Genomic DNA, 20,896 nt, shown 5'->3' on the forward strand with positions numbered 1-20,896 from the left:
CTGTGTTTAAGTGTCTGTGAGTGGCTGATGAACTTCAACATCAACTTACATGTCTCACTTTCAGGTTCATGCACAGATATAGCAGATACAGTCTTCTTAAAATGTTGTTGCTGCTGTATAGTAATACCAATAGGGAGACCACCGCAACTGAAGGTCAAAAAGGGTCTCGCAGTGTTATTACTGTGACAGCAACACACCAAAGCCTGTTTTCTGATTGCAACGAAAGATGTTTACAAGTTCAAGTAGTATAAGGTTGTACTCGAACCATCAGCATCAAATTGGTTTCTAAGAAATATTTTCAGTAGAGGTTTATTTGTGGGTTCTATTTCTTAAAAAAATCAAAATAAAGTGTGTTTGTGTGCAACTCATTTCAACTGTTTTGGAGACAATTTGGAGCACGATTACAGCTATTTGCTGAAACGTATGCTCACTAGTTACTCTTTATTCCCCTTAAGAATTATACGTTGTGTTTTGTGGGGTTTTTTTGCACATTAATTTTTCAGAGTAATCAATTGCAAGCTTACGTTTTCTTGTTAGTTCATTCTGAATATGAAACAACTAAGCATGATAAAGTTTAAGTGATATTGAGCAGTATGATGGATGACTCAAAACTGCCAAAGTATTAGCTTGCGTGTGTGTGTGTGTGTGTGTGTGTGTGTGTGTGTGTGTGTGTATATATGTATATGAATAAAAAAATAATAATTAATAATTTTTTTAATTTACGTCTGAAATTCCATTGGGAAACACTGCCAGGTAGAAATCATGAAATATTTTGTTTTATAGATTTCTTAGGTCGGTTTTTATTAGTCCAGCAGTGTAAACGTGTGTGTAAAGATATAGTCACATTTTTATGCATCTGAATCTTGTTTGGATCCATGTGGGCAGGCTGCATGATGTGCTTTTAAAATATTAAAAATATAATCAAGATAATAATGAAATACCTGAAATTGTTTGTGCGCAGTCTTCCCTGTTACATTGAAGTCTGCTGACAAGTCGAACAGAGATTAAATTTCACTTCTCATTTATTCTGTCTCTAGCTCATTAGCTTAAGTGACTTTAGCACTTTTTCTGCTCCAGAGACTGCTTTAACATGACATGGCTACAACTTCCTAAAATCTCCTGTCCTGTCTTGTGTGCAGTACATTCGCTCATGCCTGCAGGCCAAGGAGGCTCCCCACCTCACCCTGGTCCACACCAGCACTGTAAAGACTATGTTTGACAAGGAAATCTCAGCCATTGGAGCTGTGGTTAGCCGCAAGTCCTCCAACCCACCTTTACCGCTACCTCCCAAGAGAAGGGCTCCCACGGTTAGTCCAAATATTATGCATGACTCTGTGAACAATATAATTTTTATGAGTGTGTCTGCTAATCGGCTGATGTTGTTTTCAAAGAAACTGTGCTTTGCTAACAGCTGTACATCATCTGATTTGATGGCGATTTGTTTGACGTGATCAGGCCTAAACAGAGGGGGTTGAAAATGTAAGAAAACGTTCTTATGTGCACTAGATTACAGTGACTTGATATCCACCAGCATTTGCTGCTCTCGCATCAATATAAGAAAAGTTGCACACTTTAGTCGATTCACCTGCACAGGTGTGGAGGTTTAGTAAGTAAACAAGTACTTTTGGCAGGTGTCTCTTTTATGAGGCAGTGTGTCAGCCTGTACTGCACTACCAGCATTTGCCACGCTGTCAGGAAATCATTGCCAGCGTCTTGGCACTGCTTGCAGGTGCACAGTGACATCACAGCTCAATGCGTGCATCCACATTTTAAATGTCAGGTTGAATTTCATTGGCCTTCATTAGCTAGTCTCCTAGGGGTTTTAATTGCCTGATAATGTTGAAGCCCCGGTGATGTGTGGTTTCAAAAGTTGATAAATATTTCAACCATGAGTTATCTGATAAAGGATTGAAACGTTAAATTTATTATGTAACGCTGCAGGAACAGCTACGGCTTCATAACCTTTCCTTATACTTTGTACCTGCTTGATTTAAGATCTCTGTTCCTCTGCAGTACTAACAGCCAGTCATTTCACCGCCCTTCCATTTCTCACTTTGACTGCATGTAGCATACACTCCCTGCACTGAAACTATCACAATCATTTTGTGTCATGATTTGTGTCCTATCATGAAGTGACATTTATTCCAAGAACACAATTCCCTGTGATATCTTGTACCTGTAATTTAATTTCACTTGAATTAGTTTTAATTGCCTCAGCTCTGAAGTTGGTATATTTTTTTTTCCTTTTTGTAACGCCTCTTGCTCAACATTGAAAATGTCTGTTAATCAAAACAAACTTTGCACTTTTTTCTTTCTCTCAACATCACAACAAGAGAATTCCTACCTCAGTTATCACCCTCTCACTAAACAGCTGTAACACCTTGCTTGTTATCTGTGAAGCCTTAATTGTGATTATATGTATGTCACTTGGACCTGGGCTGATATGGAAAGTGTAATCAAGGTTTTCTATTTACTGATGGCGCAGTTTTTACCTGGTGGGGTTTTAACTACAGTTAAGAAGCATTATGATTTTTCAGTAGTTGTTGTGGTTCTCAATGACAATGTGTACTAACAGTATTGTGAAGATTAGGGGTTGTTTTTTTTTGTTTTGTTTTTTTTTTGGGGGGGGGGGTTACCTGCCATCAAAAATGCACTAAATGCTGCTCTGTTTAAGGGCTAATAGTAGAGCAGAGTATGAAACTAGATCTGAAGCACAGTGTATGATGCAACCACGCATCTCCAAACTTTGTCATATAAGTGGCTAAATCACAGGTAATGGAAACTCATGGATGTACTCATGGATGTAACTCTTTCCACCGTATTAAATGCAGACAGATATAGATCCAAAAAGTTCTTTGTCCACTGAGTTAAGATATAAATCATTTTGAGTGAGTGCATGGCACGTGTAAATGTGTTCATGGTCTATGATGATTACATCTCCTATCACTTCCTCTTGTTGTTGTTCTAATTAGTCTAAAAAAAGCTTACATTTTAAAGTGTTTTTCTTTTGTTTTGTGGACTTTCGCATATTTTCTGTGCTTTTTCTTTATTATATCGGTCTTGTCAGTGTTCTTTAAAGTACCATAGAAAAGAATGGTGCAATAGAGGAAGCAGACAGAAACGGACACTGGGCAGACTTTAATAAGGTTGCTGTAGAATTGCGGCTATTTGAGACAGGAAGTGAGATTTTATTTTCTTGCAAGGAAGTGGTTATTGGATGCTCTGCTGTTGGAAAGCTGACTGATAATTAGAAAAGAAAACAGAAGTACGGAGTGGTTTTTTTGTTTGTTTTTTTGTGATTATGCTTTACTTGACATGGAGCTGTTTCTGCCTGCAACAGTAGAAACAAACAAACGTACTTCCATCTTTTCTGATAAGGGATCACGTTGACATTACATCAGTCTAATCACACAGGAGCAAAGAGACGGGCAGGAAGTGTGCTGCGTTGTTCATAGTTTGTAGGTGTCATGTGACTCTGTTTGTTCTGCTGACTTGCTGACCCTCACAAATCCACTTGGCTTGACATCAGACTGACCTGCCTGACCTTTCCTGTTGTTTGTGCCTGTGTCTGGAACTGTTGCTGTTTTTTGTTTTGTTTTTTTTATTTAGTTTTTAAGCATTTGAGTGTGTATATCTTCACAGCACATTATGCCAGTCCCTCAGTTTTGTTTTGTTTTTTTTCCTCCTCACTCTTCCTCTGCAGCAAGTACAGACATGTGTGTGGGACGTGCCTAAGCCCTTTAGGATAGTTCTTGTGAAAGGCAGCAAGGTGAACGCAGAGGAAACTGCCAAGGTAAACTCTTCTTGTTTGCATCTAATAAAAAGTCATGTGTGTACCTATTAGTTTGTCACTGCACAAACCTTGCAAACACACCTGTGCCATCTGTCTTTCCATTTTCACACAAACTAGCAAAGATATTTTGTCTAGGTTTGCATCTATGGCCATTGGCAGGTTGGCTTGTAATTATAAAATTCAACCCTTCCTGCCGTACACAGGTCCAGGTTAGGGCGGGGCTCTTTCACGGTACAGAGCTTCTCTGCAAGCCGGCAGTTAGCAACGAGAGTAGCGGGCGCTCAGAGCACACGTGGAAAGACAACACAGTGGAGTTTGAAATCTCAGTTTGTGACCTGCCCCGCATGACCCGCCTTTGTTTTGCTATCTATGCCGTGATGGACAAGGTTAAGAAGCAAAAGTCCACCAAAAATCCACACATCAACAAGTATCAGACCATCCGCAAGGCGGGGAAAGTGGTGAGTGGGACGCACATTATCAGACAAGTGCCTTTTTTCCAAACTATCTTATATTGACTAGCATTTAATTGTATGATCCAGCATTACCCCATAGCTTGGGTCAACACCATGGTGTTCGACTATAAAGGGCAGCTGAAGACTGGAGACATCATCCTGCACTGCTGGTCATCATTTCCTGGTATAGACACACACAAAGTCGCGGTATAATTTAATAATTAATAAAGGGCAAATTCATATCAGCTATGCATGTGTGTCTCTCCTGCCCAGATGAACTTGAAGAGATGCTGAACCCCATAGGAACCATTCAGACCAACCCATACACTGAGAACGCTACAGCACTGCACATCCACTTCCCAGAGTACTCTTCACACCCCATCGTCTTCCCTCCTTTTGACAAGGTCACACAGCAGTCAATCGTCATATTCGGTCAAATTAATAAGATGATACCCATTTGCCCTTTGAAAACGTACCAATTAGCTTAAATTTGTGATGTATGGATAAACACTATTCATCTGCGAATGAAAACTGAGTATGGGCTTTTTTGATAGCATGAGTTCAGCTGAAATTGTCAGCAGAGTGGCTTAGTGCTCTTCAAAATGGTACCTAGTGATTATGATGAAGTGGTAGCTGTTAGCATGAGAGGATCAGGACGTGCTCGGCCTGCTTAATGCACTCTGATGCATCAGTGTGCGTTCACTCATGCATTTTTTTTTTTCATTTGAATTTTTTGCAGATACTGGAAAAAGCTGCAGAGATGGTCAGCGCTGACTGTGTGTCCATTGTGAGTTCATATACAAAAAAGGAGTTGACTGTGTGCGAATGTGTTTAGATGATTGAATTCATTCAGAATACATAAAAGTGCAGCAAAGCTGAAAGCACAGTGATTGCTACATGATGGCTTACACGAAATGTGAGAAATGATGCAGCATGCCCATCTCTCTCCTCACACACTCTTAGAGTCACACAATACAAATATAACCTCAACAGGCACCCGTTTGCTAGTTTCCTTGGAAACCCATTGTTATTACTTTGGCAGGGTGTAGCTGCAAAAATATTCAAATCCTCTTCAAAAGTACAAAACTACGCACGCTAATCAGATTACATGTACGTTTTCCTCTTACCGCCCCTCAACTGAAAACCCACTCATGGGTGTGTTACAGCCAGTTACGTAATCTGCTGTTACTTAGAGGGCATGCCTGAACACGGTCTCTTTTTTCCTTTTTCTTTTTTTAAATATGCAGTCTGTGCGTGAGAGAAACTAGATTATCGCTGACTAAAAGTTGTAATTTCATTGTTACAGCGTGTCATGTTACATATTAGTATAGAGCGCTGTACAGCTCAGCTGTTATTTACCTGTAAAGAACGTGAATGTCAGGACTTGGGTTACATTTTGTAGCTACTAAAATCCTGCCTCCCTTTGTTGAATCAGACACTTTACAAGTTTTTAACAAACAAATGAATGCTAGTTCTTGGCCCACTCATGCACATTGCAAAGATGGTGAGAATGTTACTACTTTAATGCTCTCCTGCCCTCATGTGGTTATTTACAGTAAATGCAGTTGCTCATCTACACGCTCTGAGTTCCTTACGTCCACCTTTCTGCTCCTTTGTATCTCAAAATCCCAAACCCAGCTGACCTTTTCTCTTTTCTGAACCGTTTTGCTCTCAGGGTCGTGGTGTTAAGAAATTCTACATGGAGCTGAAGGAGATCATGGAGCGTGACCCGGTCTCTCAGCTCTGTGAAAATGAAAAGGATCTGATCTGGACACTACGACAAGATTGTCGTGAGACTTTCCCCCAGTCGCTGCCCAAGCTGCTACTCTCTGTCAAGTGGAGCAAACATGAGGACATGGCCCAGGTTAGGAAGCATATCCATTGTTATGGGGTGTTACTGAGGATATAATGATATTAAGTCAGCACTTGTTTCAAGGTTTTAAAAAATTGATTCTTTAAAAAGCAAACTGTTTGATTCAGTGCAATCCCATACAATTCAGAAAAGGTCATATTTCATATATTGAGCTTATGCACAAATGTCAGTCTCATATTTTTACTACTTTTGACATAAAATGTGTGACAGTATCTCTTAATGTATAGTAGTCTGAGCTCTACAAATGTTATGGGTTGGTGTCAAAAATGCACAGCACGGATATGATGTGCAATGTTAAGAGGGTCCTATGAAACTTGGTCACACCTTCATCTACGTCTATGAGTGCAGGCAAGTTGCACTGAATTTAAACTGTCCTCCTTGAAACTAAAATCTAATTTAATAATAAACCCACAGCTGCCAGCACTGTTGTGAGAAGCAGAGAGCCGTCGGTCACGGCACAGATGAAGCAAAAAGCCTGTGATAGTCTCTACTTGGGGGCAAGATTATCACTGTTGAAATGATTAACTGCATCATAATAAAGTCACTCACACTCAACCGTATTTACAGAAAAGAAATTGCAGTCCTAACCGTTGTTGCTATAGAATTTATTAGCATCTTTATTATCTGTGACCCCATGGGCATTTGATTCACAGGTCCATTTAAAAACTAAAAGCATTCCCTGATGTCAAATGTATCAGTCTCTATCTCTGTACTATTGCTATGTGTAGCGTAAATTAGTCCTCTGGGGTGAGGCTGTCGGCTCTAATATTCAGACGAAATGATCACAACTGTAGTGTGTGTGCTAAGGAAACATGGGAGTTTTTTTGGCCAGTCTTGCTCACCACCTAGGCCACTTGCCAGATTTGGCTTCCTCGAACTTAGTCAACTTCCCTGAAATGGATAACGAGTTTTGCACTTCAGAAGTTCTACAGTGTATTTAACAGGAGTGATCTAAAAATAAGAGAAGGTGCATGAGAAGATGGCTCTAAACAGGAGAATGATTTTGATGCTTTAGGATCTGTTGTCCTTTTTGGTCACACATCATATCTAACTGATTAAATGTCAGCATATCTGTTTCTAAAGTTGTTTGTCTCTCCCAGCTCCAGGCACTGCTCCAGATTTGGCCCAAACTGAGTCCTAGAGATGCTCTGGAGCTGCTGGACTTCAACTATCCTGACCAGTATGTCAGAGAGTATGCTGTGCGCTGTTTAAAGGACATGAGGTAAATCCTTGCACACTTTTATGAAATGCAGTAGACTTCACTGTCATGTATTACATTTATTATACGCTCCAATAAAGTATGCTTTTTTCTTTGTTCCATATACATCAACTGACCACAAACACACTTGGTCTGTTTTAAATGCTGTTAATCATACACTGGATTACATTACTGTTTAGAAAAATGGTCTTTCTAAGTTTCTGTCTTCCTGTTTCTTCTTTCCCCTCATCAGTGATGAGGAACTGTCACAGTACCTGCTACAATTGGTGCAGGTGTTGCGTTACGAGCCCTATTATGACTGCGCCCTCACTCATTTCCTGTTAGAGCGTGCTCAAAGAAACCGCCAGATTGGACACTTCCTCTTCTGGCATCTACGGTGGGTGTGGTTGTGTGTGCGCGTGTGTGTGGAGGCAATTGAGTGTTGTGGAAATAAACATGCAGGCTTTGAACAGTTACATATTCAAATTAAGGGAGAAGGAGAGGGAATGTTTGAAATTTCTAGATGTTTCTCGTTTGTCCATTCCTCCTCTGTGCTGCCCTCTACAGGTCAGAGATCCACATGCCAGCTGTTTCAGTCCAGTTTGCGCTAATCCTAGAAGCCTATTGTAGAAGCAACATCCCTCATATTGAGGTTCTAAAGAAACAGGCAAGCTGAACGCACCCACACACACCTATTCTCTCACACTATTAAAAAAAATGGTAAAAGTGATGACGGCTTTGTTTTAGACTCCCACGTTTCATTTGCAAATCTTAAAACTTGCTGGAGGCAGAAATCTTAAAGTATTGCAACTGTTATTTCAGGCAGTCAGGACATGATGTACATATGTCATTATTAAGATTTAATTAATAAATCATCAACATTTTTCCGTTACTCAAATATGCTGAAATGTTTTATTGCTAGAAACTGCAGTTTTACTTTGAAAAATCTGCACACACCTGACAGATTAGTGCTGATCTATTAAGTTCAGCTGGGGTAGCTCTATGGTATTTTTAGCCTCTCCAGTGCCAGCATTGTCACCCATCCTGCCCGCTGACCTTTGGCCCCTACACTGTTGGTTTTGACAGTCTCTTCTCAAATCATTCTGTGACTTCCTTATCATTTATCTGGCCAAATTTCCTGTTTGGTAGCGTATACACAGTGGTGACACAATGCTGACGTTGTCTATTTCAGGAGAATGATATCAGTTCTTAGTAACAGGAGAACTTTGTTCACGGGGTTAAATCAAACCTGTATGTTTGGTTCTGTTACATTGTTGTTCTCTTGATACTCCAGGTGGAAGCCCTGAGTAAGCTAAAGTCAGTCAATGAGCTGATTAAATTAGGGACCATCAAGAACACTCGTAGTAAAACCAAGGAAGCAATGTTGACCAAGGAGGCCATGATGACATGTTTAAGACAGAGTGGATACTCGGAGACTCTTTCAGACCTTCACTCCCCTCTAAACCCCAGTGTCCTGCTGTCTGACATCAAGTAAGATTACACAAGTTTTTATGTATTCATACCAGAGTGTGACAATCTTTGCTCTTACAGGAAGCTGATGGGTCTTTTTTTCTCTCTACAGTGTGGAGAAGTGTCGGTATATGGACTCAAAGATGAAGCCCCTCTGGATTGTTTACAACAACAAGCTGCTGAGTGGAGACACCCTGGGAATCATCTTTAAGAATGGAGACGGTAGGGATCAGAGAAGGGGGGAGGGGTTTTGGAAAGGTGGAGCTTAAAAGAAGCAGGAAGTGGCAAAGGGGTGGAAGGAGAAAAGTCATCCTTCTAGCTAAATATTGCCTTTTTTTTTCCAAACTGAGGCACTTTTCCAGTATTCATCTTGCCTTTTACTCCTAGACCTAAGACAAGACATGTTGACCCTCCAGATTTTGAGGTTAATGGACCTTCTCTGGAAAGAGGCAAATCTGGACCTCAGGTGAGTTTTTGTGTGTGTGCGTGTTAGACTGACAGATTTTTGCCAAGATTGTTTTTCTTCTTCCTGTGCTCTGTGGGGAATTAATCTCCCCATGCTAGTTAGACCTCTGGCCTCATTTTCTAAACATGTGTACAGAGTTGTGTACAGGCACACATGTACTACACCCTGACCCATATATTCTATTGCTAATAGAAAATAATATTTAAAAAATGACCCCATCATTTTTCTTTAGAATTACTTGAACATGCTGTGTACATATGTTACACAGGGTTGCGCTCTAAAAGCTGCATCAACCCCAGAAATTTTCTGTGCAATTCTGAAAGGCAAAAACCTTTTAATCAAATCCACACTTCACACTTTGCAAAAACCCTCTTTATACATAGACCTACACATCTGGAGCTAAGCAGTGGAGGGGGGTGTTTTGACAGTTGAGCCTGTGGCCAGTGTTTCAGATTACAGGGACAACAGGTTCACAGTTCAAAAGCAGTGGGACACTGGGAATAAAAACAGGGACGATATAATAAAAATACTGAGATATTTTATCACATGTACTCTTCCTTGTCAGCTGTCTCTATTATACTTTACTTTGCTTTTTAATTTATGAGTTAGACTGAGAAACAAACGCCTTTAGGGCATTTGGTCTCCATTAAAGTCTGTCAAACTGCTAATAAAATCTCTAAACTAAGCCTACTCTGAGTGTAGAGTATTGGGTTTAAAAGACTAGGAGGGCGCTGTGTTTAATAGAACAGTGAAGAGGTCATTGTAAGCAGGTCCACGTCACAAAACAAGGACCTGCTGCCATCTTGTGGAACTGAAGGAAGTTAAAGTGAAAATACTGTTACGCGGTTGGTCATGTTATCGCCAAAGTATTGTTCCACACTGGGAGTGCAAAAAGAGAGTTGGGGGGGGGAAACCCCTCACGGTTACATTTATCTACTTACCCAGAAACCTGTCACACATGTATTACTGAGCAAGATCTGAGAATTACTTCATTTGTATGTTAAAGGACAAAAGTCATTGCATCAGATATTTCAAGTGTCTAAGTGTCTATCCATGTATAAACCGAAACTAATAAATGTTCTGATATTGTTACGCTCTCCTCTGTCTATACAGAATTGTACCATATGGTTGCCTGGCAACAGGCGACCGCACCGGGCTGATTGAGGTCGTCTCATCTGCAGAAACAATCGCCAACATCCAGCTGACCAGCAGCAATGTAGCAGCAGCTGCGGCATTCAACAAGGATGCTTTGCTTAACTGGCTCAAAGAGAGGAACTCTGGGTAAGCTGGAGCCCGGTGATCAGATAAAAGGCTGCAGCCTCAGAAATGATCTTAAGTGTTGTTTGTGGTTGTGCATTTACAGTGATGCTCTTGACCGGGCCATCGAGGAGTTCACTCTGTCATGTGCAGGCTACTGTGTAGCCACTTATGTCCTGGGTATTGGAGATCGCCACAGTGACAACATCATGGTCCGCAGCAATGGACAGGTTAGACAATCTGAGTTTTCTTTTTCCATTCTCCACCTGGTTTTTCCTGATTCCACAGGCTTCACTGATTGGCTTTGTGTGTTTTGGGGGTTTTTTTGTTTTCTTTTTTAGCTCTTTCACATAGACTTCGGTCACATCCTGGGCAACTTCAAGTCAAAGTTTGGCATCAAAAGGGAGCGTGTACCATTTATCCTCACACACGACTTCATCCACGTCATACAACAGGGCAAGACTGGAAACACAGAAAAGTTTGGCAGGTTTGTTTCACTTTGCTGTTTACCTCCAGCCCCAGCACCTCTGTTCACACGAACCACTGTGATTCAAACTGTAACTTCAACCATTTATTGCAATTATTGTGGACCATCAGCGGGCGGCCAGAACAGGGGGTGCAGCAACAGAAGGAGTTTGCTGTCTTAAATGCATGCTGCCATTTTTCATTTCATTTAAATGGCGCAGACTGGCTACACAATCTAGTCAAAATACAACTATTACTGAGAATTTTCTACAGAAACATAGTGTCCACTCATACCCAGAAACCTCCTAAATTGACGTCTAGTGGGTGGAACTAGGTAGCTCAATACTTGATAAAACATAATAGTTTCAAAAGAACTACAGGAGTTCAGCTATTACACTTCATGTATCTGAACACTGGTTCTCCAGTTTTGTTTTAACTTGGGGGACGTACACAAACTTTATTCATACGAGCAGATCAGAAATGCATTTTCTCTCAAAGCTATTCAGTGCTTTGAAATCAGTTCTTTGACAGAAGTCTGTGTAAAGATCAGAGAACCGGAGTGATCTGATATGCTTTCCTGTTCTTGGTGAGGATTCAAGAGTCAGCATTTTAGAGAGACCTAGAAACATCCCCTTACTATAATGGAGCTGAGTGAAAGGTTTTAGCAACTCACAAGCGTATGATTGGTAAGTTGATAGAAGACTAAAATGTTAAGTTTTTGTTTCTTGGTTGATTTTTTTTTTCTTGATTTACCATCCTGAAAATTGCAACTGACTTCATCATGCTATGAAAAAGCTACATACATTACATGACAGAAAATGCTCAATTTCCATTTGTATTTCTAAGTAACTCTGAAGTGATATTCCATCTGCAAACTTTAAAAAAAAAAAAAAAATGGTTATAGCCACATAGGAATGACATTACAGCTTTAGCAGTGTCAGTGCAGTACCTTCTCCCTCCAGCAGTTGGCAGTAGAGACTCGGTGAACAGCATGTGTCACTGAGCAAAAATGTGCTCAGTGAAGGATACAGCTTTCTACTTTTATTCTTCCTTTATATGAAATTTGGACAATCCAAATATAATAGAAAACATCCATGTAAGGCATTATGTTCTCTAGTAATCTAAAAGCTGCTCTGGTAACTGTTGTTGCTGGTTCTTTTTCTTTTGCTAAAGGAAAGAAAAAAAAAAAAGTTTAAAAGAAAAACCTGTGCAGAGCTGCTGCTGCCAAGTCAAGAAAAATATGGGTTTGATACTACATTAAGTTATTGCTCAGCGATAATGATACCTAAGCTCAGACATGTCAGTCACGTGGAATGGTGCATGTATTGTGTTTGCAGAATGAGGTGCACGTTGGCGGTGGTGTGCAAAGGCATTATGAGGCAATTGCTCTCTGTTGTTTACAAAGTTCTGATCTGTTGTGGAACAAGTAGATGATTCATTTTGTGACGTGGAAATACCCGTGTGGTCTAGTAATCTGTTATTGTGGCCTATATGCATATCTGCATTTGTAACTGTCTCACAAGAAGGTAGATGCCTAGAAGCAAGTCCTGTGAAACATATGTTTTTGCAGCTGAAGTTACTATAATTGAGCAATAAATGAACCAATAATATAAATAATGTCTTCATTACTACTGAAGAGCTTAAAGACCAGCCCAAGGCATTAAATGTTTAATTACAATTACCTCATGTCTGCATGCATAAGACCCAGTATGCTGAAGCAACATTTGAAGTTATCCAGCTAATCTGCACAGCAGTGCGCTGGTGAAGAGCAGCGCAGAGATGCACATCCTGCATGACGTGAGCTTGAAAATAACCTTTATCGCTCAGCAAAGCATACTGTAAAAAGAAAAGTGGAGTAGCGGTGCATTGCTGCGTCAGTTGTGGTTTAATATCTGGCACATTGTGTACAAAATGTGACAGTTGGCATTTCCCTCTGGATCACAAGAAGTATTTATCAGAGGTGTCTTTTTGTGGTCTTTGCGTGCTTAAAAAAAATTATGCAGCAAGCTTTTACTAAAGCTAGAAGAGCAACTGTGATTGTGTCCTTCAGAAGTCTGCAAGGAAAAAGGTGGATTCAAAATGCTTCTTACAAGCAGAGACAAAGTCATGAGTGCAGCGAGTTACTGCATGGTGAAAAGGAAGTGTGTCACGTTACGAAGAGCGTGTTGGTCCACCCTTTAGCTCAGACACATTTGTGTTGCTAGCAACAAACAGTGTAAACAAAAACCTTGAATCACAATCACTGACTTCACCATGTGTACTTTGTTAGCATGGGTGGTTGTAGCTCAGGAGGTAGAGCATGAATGCATGCGAATGTTGGCTAGAAAGCTCTTATATTGAAAAAAGTGCTGGTGTGAATGAGGCAAGTTGTGTGAAGCACTTTGAGTGCTCAGGTCGAGTAGAAAAGCTCTGTGTAAAAACAAGTCCATTTAGCATTGTTTTATACATCAAATAACTCAAATACAGTTATGAAGTGAACTGCAATAAAAAACAGGCATACAAATGGAGTTTTTGTTCTTTTTCTTTTGTTTTTTTTGCTCAGTTATAGTCTGTATTTACAGTTTCCTGTAAAAAAAAAAAAAACAAAAAAAAAAAACCTTGAATCAAATGGGCACAGCAGTTATTTTTGTAATGGGTTCAGTGGCCAGCAGTCTGTGCTCACTAAGAAATTCTGTGCATAAGGTTTTGTTAGAAAACTGAAATGTATTTTGGAACATTGTATTGGTTTTAGGAATGGGGGAAAAAAAACCCTTTATAATAAAGTTCAAGAAAGATGGGGTTTGATTGACGAGTGAATCATCCCCTAAAGCCCCATTTCACAATTTTAACAGGGAGCGATTTAGAGCCACAGCAGAGCAGCCTTTTTCTCAAGCCTTTTTCCACCTGTCTTAACAACTCCATTGGAAGTTTCAATGGATGGTACTGTTCGCATGTTCTCTTTTAGCTTTTGCTTTCACATTGGTGCAGATAAAATCTGACTGATTTATGGTTTTTATTTTTTATTTGTTTGTTTTTAAGAAAATACAATAGACTTCATTAGAAAGCAAATAATTGAAACCATGTTCCAAAATGACTAACGTGTGTTTGTCTCTGTGTGCTCCTGTAGTTTCCGACAGTACTGTGAGGAGGCCTATCTAATCTTGAGGAAGAATGGCAACCTCTTCATTACACTGTTTGCCCTCATGCTGACTGCTGGACTACCTGAGCTCACTTCAGTTAAAGACATCCAGTACTTAAAGGTACGACAATCACAAGTGGCGATGCAAGGAGAGCACAAAAACTGTAGTTCTGTTACAGTGTGCATGTATAGATATGGTGTTGTAGTGGTGGAATGCACAAACATATCAGTATTTTATAAAGATTAACCAAATATTTTAGCTTGGCTTTGCATCCATATCATCCCGTTTTCTTTTTAGACCCCTACCTATGGTAAATGGCCTGTATTTGTATAGCGCACTTTGGGGTCCCACCTAGGGACCCCAAAGTGCTTTACACACCCAGTCATCCACCCATTCACACACACATTCACACACTGGTGGAGGCAAGCTACAGTTGTAGCCACAGCTGCCCTGGGGCAGACTGACAGAAGCGAGGCTGCCATATCGCGCCATCGGCCCTTCTGGCCAACACCAGTAGGCGGTAGGTGAAGTGTCTTGCCCAAGGACACAACGACCGAGACTGTCCGAGCCGGGGCTCGAACCGGCAACCTTCCGATTACAAGGCGAACTCCCAACTCTTGAGCCACGATCTACCTCCTGTAAAATTTCCATAAATCATCTTTAAAAAAGAGCTGCTTATAGCTTCAGGACCTTCATAAGAATCTTGATACTAACATTATTTCTTCAGTGTCAGTAATTCAGTCATTGTTCCTAAACCTTGCTATTTTTCGACCATTATGTCATCATGAAGTTAATTCATATGGGGGTGATTTGTCTTCCGGATTTCAGCGTAGAATCTTTTTATAAAAATATTAATATTCTCCAAATTGGTACTCTACAGATACACATGTCTATAACATTTTAAATAACTGAGTGTCAGCATGTATGCAGGGAGACTACATCTTCATCCTCCTGCCCCCATGACTTATCCTGTCTTACTTTCCGCTCCCTTTTCAGGACTCCCTGGCTCTGGGTAAAACTGATGAGGAGGCCCTCAAGCAGTTCCGCCAAAAGTTTGATGAAGCCCTGAGAGAGAGCTGGACAACTAAAGTGAACTGGATGGCCCACAATGTGGCCAAAGACAACCGGTCTTAGGGCAGCTGTAACCTTTCAAAGGCTAGGGGAGTGGTGCCAAGAGGACGCAGTGAGGGAACGTGAGAGTGTGAGGGAAGAGGCAGGATGTGCCAAGGAGACAGGGTGACAGAGACCCTAATTTAAAGAAGGGAATCTAGCAGAATATCCAAAACTTGAGCAGACCCCCCCCCCCCCCTGTACTATACAGAATAAAATCTGCCCCCTCATTCTTCAGTTAAGCTACTCTGCATTCTTACTTGCTGTATCCCTCCTCACCTTGCATCACACTGGCACGGTGCCCCGTGAGCCATCTTCATTCATGGTCTTCTGACATTTCAGTGGAATCACGGTGGGTAATGTCATTGCAGATTTTGCACAGGCACGAAAGCCGATGGAGCACGCAGCCAAAGGAAGGGAACTGAAGCACCCACTGTGCCCACGCTAAACCTTCTCAGACAAAACTCCACACAGAACAGGCTGAACTACTGGCTAACAAGATAAAATTTAGGAGTGGCTGAGTTATGTCAGATGGACTTGAAACTCTGCCTGAACAGACCCTGATGGAGTGCATATTGTGCCCACACCCCTGAACTTGTTTTAAGTAGAGCTAAGAGATGGGTGTAGAAAGGACAGAATGAAATGGACAAGAAAAAAAAAAACCTCTGACTCTGTGTCTTAAAATGGTGTGCACCACAGGAAGTGCATCTTAACACTCGCTTCCCGTCTCAGTGTGCCTAAAAGAAAATTCAGGAAGATTGTATCGTTTCGGACATTTCTTTTTCCTCTGCCATTTAAGAATGTATCCCTGGATGTGGATGTGCCAGAGTACAAGTCCACAAAGTCAACTTGTGAGGGAAATGATGAAAGAGAAGGACTGATGCGAGAGATGCTCTGAGCCTACTGGTCCACTGTCTGAATCTCACTTCACTTGGACCGTTGAACACTGGAATGTTTATAGAGAGGCATATATAAGAAATTTTAAATAGTCTTTTAATAAACTAAACAGTTCATTCTAGTTTATTTTATTCTGAATTGACAATGTGCGTCGTCTCTTTGTCAAATCAAAAGCATTGTTGGCCAAAGTGTTATCGCCTGCCAGTTACCACTACCCCAGATTGTCCTCCTTTTTAAAGAATTCAACGCATTACAGCCACCAAGTACACTGAGAAATAACTGATGCTTTTAACATGGTAGGACCAAAACAGAAAAAATGTTTAGCAGTTTCTTTTTGTTCTTTTTTTCTACTGTATTTTTAACAGTCTGTTTCCATCGAATGTGCAGATATGTGCCGCTCTATTTAAGTGTATTTAGCCCCTTTCAGACATGGGATGAGTAACATTACTGACTGACCTGTCAGTGAGACAAGCTGCATGGTACTGCTGAGTGAGCTGCCCCCACCCTTCCCACACAGGCTCCAGTGAGGAAGATGTCTTCTGGACCGGCAAAGATGAAAATCATCATTTAAGGGCATTCACTACTGACGGAGCAACTCACAAGGATGCTTAAAAGACGGGCCCAGTCATGTCATGTGACCTGAAGTGTAAAAAATTATACAAAAATGCTTCTGGTGAGACTGATAGCTCAACTTTTCCATTAAAGTGAGCAGACATGACGGTGGCCTGTTCAGGTGCCCACAGGTTAATTGGAAGGAGTGCATTTCTGAAAGGGCTTTTTGTCCTCATACAAGCAGATGTGGGCGGAGTCTGAAGTCTGGACCTGTGTGGGTGGGATTTATCAGTAGGGACATTACACTGCAATGTAAAGCTATTTACTTGTTTCAACATATGGTGCTCTACCAGCATCTGCGTCTGTTTGGAATTTTTCTTATTTTGTTTTTTGTTTTTTTTCTGTGCAATATCCCAGTATATGAACCATATCTAATCATATGAAACATTGGTCCCGGGCCCAAGCCTGTAATGGTTTTGCCTGCTGGTTTATGTGTGATGCAGCTGCATTTTGCACTACCTGCCTTCAGAAGTCTCAGACACTGGATATTGTCAAATGTACAGGCTTTTAATGTTTTGCTGGTTTCTGTTTTCATAGGAGTTTTATTAAATTTATTTTCCACTGTGCTGCATTTCTGTCTGTGGTCTTTTTCTATTCTGCTGCTTGATGTGGGCTGAGTGACTTCTGCGCCTACATAGGCCTATGGATATTTTTTTTCCCTCTTCTAAGAGGCAAGAGAACTTTTTGATTCTAGACAGAAATATACACAGGCTTATTTTCGACAGCTATTTTTGCTAAAAAATATAAAAGTCAAACCAGTTTGTATACATCCAGAAATGAGTGAGTCTAGTTATAAGAGAAGTTTCCCTCTTTTCTGAGAGTTGTATGTACATAAATGGTAAGCCCCCCTTACTATTTAATATTCTCCTCTATTTTAATTTAAATAAAAAATATCAAAAGGGCAGAAGGTTTCAAACCCTCTGAAATTTTACAAAAATGTGATGCCCTCTCTAGCAAAAACTGCAGGCAACTTTTTTTAAGACCAGTTTGTGTATTATGAATAATCCCATGTTCCCATGCTGGTACGTGTCCACTACAGAAACATGTTTTAGTAGGAAGATGGCCCTTACTGCACTGAATAAAACATTCAAAAACAGCTATAGGAACACGACTGTTAATGCTGCTTTAGTTTCCAAATTCCCCAGCTCTCAATTAGATTGAACTAATAATCTTCAGAACCGTCTCACTGCACCTTTCAACTTATCTGCCATTAACTTCTTGGTGACTCACCCAACGGATAAACTCAGAGGTCTTTAGCACATACCTTGAAAAGTCAGAGCTTTTCTGGCAGGGTGGGGGCGAGCTGAATTTAGGTATAGGTGGCTTTAATGATCTGGCTGCATGCATAAATTTGCACGTAGTTAAAAAAGTAATATTTCCACCAGTGAAATTAGCTGTTAAGTGTAGACTTGAAAAACAAAAGCAAATAGAATTCAGCCATCAAACTTGCACATGTCAGTAGCGCTGTTTTTCACCTATCTCTACAGTTAGAGGACCATAAGGGGATTTTTATAAATGCCACCCTGCTCATCATGAAGCTCCTTTTGTGTCTGAGCGGTACAAAAATGCTCTTTATTGCTGTTTGGATGACTCGGGGACTGATTTTTATTTTTCTCTGTGGGCAATGCTAACAAAGTCACTACCTCCAGAGATCATCAATTATCGGTTCTCTTTCACTCGGGCTACAATCAGTGCTCTGTGTGACTCATCTGCTGTACGTGTGTTGTTCTTCAGTGCAGTTACATAATACAGTAACCTGTAGAAGCTTTGGTCGTAGGGAGTGTAGGCACGGTGTCAGATATTGTGTATACTGGGTGAAAACAACTTTTTTTTTCTTCAAATTTTCAACAAATTTGACACTGTTGGGGATTTATTTAAAATAGTTGGAAAACCACTTCAGGTGACTACATAATGAAGCTCATCCAATGCAAGGAGTGTGCAAACAGTCATGAAAATAAAGGTGTGTCCAACCTTTTGACTGGTTTTGTGTGTGTGTGTGTGTGTGTGTGTGTGTGTGTATATATATATGCTATTTATATATTTTTCAACTATTAAAATGTGTAAAAGTTAGGAACGAATCTGTAATAGCAGCTTCATATTAATATAATTAGTATTACATCACTGATGACTTCACACTACATCACAGACTGTATATTACAGATAGATGTAGCTACTTCGATGTGACTGTTTGTGGGCATTTAGAAGGCTCAACATTAGCATTTTGTCCTGCCACCATGGTAGGTTTTTTTGGAGACAAATGTGACCATATTTATATGGGATGGTGGCTTGCTATGTTATCAGCTAAGGCTGGCTAGCCATGTTAGCAAGCTGCATTAATAAACTATATAAGTTCAATACACAGACTAATTGGTGCCAAGTATCAGACTAATAAAATAGTAGATTTTCTTACTGAAATTTAAAGCACAAACCTTTTAGATAGGTTGCACCACACAGTCTATCATATACTTCCATTAGAAATGCTCCAAAAAGCACACGGACACAGGTCATGTTCAGGACACTGAACTACTTAAGTCCAGAACTGATCAGATGTAGCACCTATCAGTACAAATGGCAACACTTCTGAAGAGACTTATGGGCTAGAGTCGCAATACAATAAGAACTAGAAATTTTGAAAGGACTTCATCCTCCCTAGTTTTTAGAAGTAACTGTGTATATAAAGATATACAGAATTATTCCTTCATTTGGCATTAAAATAGTATAAGGGGGAAAAGTTACTGGTTCTGACCCCACTGTGCCTTTGAGTCACACCTTCCAAAACAATTGCTTATGATGTAGCCTATGCATCAGCTTAGCCCCCTAAACCCAGTAAGAGGGACTCTAGTCCAAGCCATCATTTTGTAGGAATACCATAAACTTTTCAAAGTAAAAGCCATAGAAAGTGTCACCCACTGATTCATGCCGTTTTTTCCTGCCTTTCCTGTCTTGTTTCGAAAAGGGTCCAAAATTCAGGCCTCTGTGACTTCATAGCTTGTGTCAGGTACAATGGCATAGCTGTAAACTAATGCTGAATACTTTTAAATTCTGTAAAACTGGACATTTTCACGTGAAATTATATGACTAGTGATTTGCTTTTGGAGCCAGCCCGTGTGGCGTTTAGGGGTACTGCAGTTTTTAGAAATTTTGCAGTGGTTTCATTTTCCAGCATCCAGAGGTTGCTGTGTCATCCTTTACACCCTGATAACACTGTATATAAATTATGTTTGCATCCAAACAGATATTTCGGGGCAAAACAGTTATGTTCTACACTTTTCACGCCTCACTTTATTTTCTCATTCATTAGCCATATCTTTAAGAATCCAAATATGTACATCTTAAAAAATTTAAAGCAGACAAATGGTTAATATGAACTGTGTAGTTTCACATGTGGGGCAATTAATGAAGAGGATTTCTGGTTAGATAATCATGAACAACAGTCAAAGCAGATGAAGCTATACACAGGATGATTCAGTCTTGTTTAGGGACTTCCACCCACCTCCAGGATCTCCAAGCCTGCTCCCACTGCCAGCAAATGCGCGTAGTTTAGGGAGGAGTTAAAGGAGGGGTGATTCATGAATCAGTCTAATTATACAGAGTCAGATCCACCTACACTTATAACCAAAGATGTCCTGAGAAAAACACAAAGCAAACATGCTAGCAGGAGAGCCTGTTGCTGGGCTCTGGGTGATATCATAAAAGTGGCTTTATAAAGTGTAGGCTGAGAAGGAGGGTGTTCGTTCTCACATGTTATAAGGAGTGCAGGTTTTTGCATGGTGTGTTGCTACCTGAGCCAGGGTGGGTGGCTGCCACTTGACAAGCAGTTACAAAGCTTAGAATCCTGCTTACGCAGGTAAACTGCTCTGTGGAGGATCTTGGCTAGAAAAGAGAAAATATTGTGTTGTGGCTATCATGCCAGCTTGTGGGAAAATATCCAGCAGGTGCTGTCCAGTCCCAGAAAAACAGTGATGAATAAGCTTGGCACATAGCAGCCCATTAAAAAAATGTAATAAAAGACTGCAAACCTTTTATTTCAAAGCATAATGACGCAATCAAGACGTAAAGGCCGTTTTTAAAATGTAGTTTGCTTTGGTTTGTTTGCATGGCATATGATACACATCTGTACGTTAACTAACAAATGTATGTGGGCATGGTTTATCTGTGGTCTCTGAATGGAAAAAAAAACTCGC

The 20,896-nt window shown here is 40.4% G+C and overlaps 1 protein-coding gene across 2 annotated transcripts in view; it reads left to right on the forward strand.

Annotated features, from left to right (window-relative positions):
• The window catches only part of pik3cb (phosphatidylinositol-4,5-bisphosphate 3-kinase, catalytic subunit beta), a 47,715-nt gene extending 30,432 nt beyond the window's left edge, over positions 1–17,283 (forward strand). For both annotated transcript variants that reach the window (XM_042222753.1, XM_042222754.1), the window contains 18 exons: positions 1,140–1,307; positions 3,704–3,793; positions 3,997–4,251; positions 4,333–4,429; positions 4,519–4,649; positions 4,985–5,032; positions 5,921–6,109; positions 7,219–7,340; positions 7,570–7,713; positions 7,884–7,983; positions 8,611–8,807; positions 8,899–9,008; positions 9,174–9,252; positions 10,366–10,533; positions 10,616–10,739; positions 10,851–10,996; positions 14,081–14,213; positions 15,090–17,283. In XM_042222753.1, coding sequence (XP_042078687.1) covers positions 1,140–1,307; positions 3,704–3,793; positions 3,997–4,251; positions 4,333–4,429; positions 4,519–4,649; positions 4,985–5,032; positions 5,921–6,109; positions 7,219–7,340; positions 7,570–7,713; positions 7,884–7,983; positions 8,611–8,807; positions 8,899–9,008; positions 9,174–9,252; positions 10,366–10,533; positions 10,616–10,739; positions 10,851–10,996; positions 14,081–14,213; positions 15,090–15,227 — 2,439 coding nt within the window. In that variant the 3' untranslated portion in view covers positions 15,228–17,283. The remainder of the gene's footprint in view (positions 1–1,139; positions 1,308–3,703; positions 3,794–3,996; positions 4,252–4,332; positions 4,430–4,518; positions 4,650–4,984; positions 5,033–5,920; positions 6,110–7,218; positions 7,341–7,569; positions 7,714–7,883; positions 7,984–8,610; positions 8,808–8,898; positions 9,009–9,173; positions 9,253–10,365; positions 10,534–10,615; positions 10,740–10,850; positions 10,997–14,080; positions 14,214–15,089) is intronic.
• Positions 17,284–20,896: the final 3,613 nt, after the last annotated feature.

This window comes from Haplochromis burtoni, unplaced genomic scaffold (genome assembly GCF_018398535.1).
Source record: "Haplochromis burtoni strain Fernald_Lab_line unplaced genomic scaffold, NCSU_Asbu1 Contig_94, whole genome shotgun sequence".
Classification (NCBI taxonomy): domain Eukaryota; kingdom Metazoa; phylum Chordata; class Actinopteri; order Cichliformes; family Cichlidae; genus Haplochromis; species Haplochromis burtoni.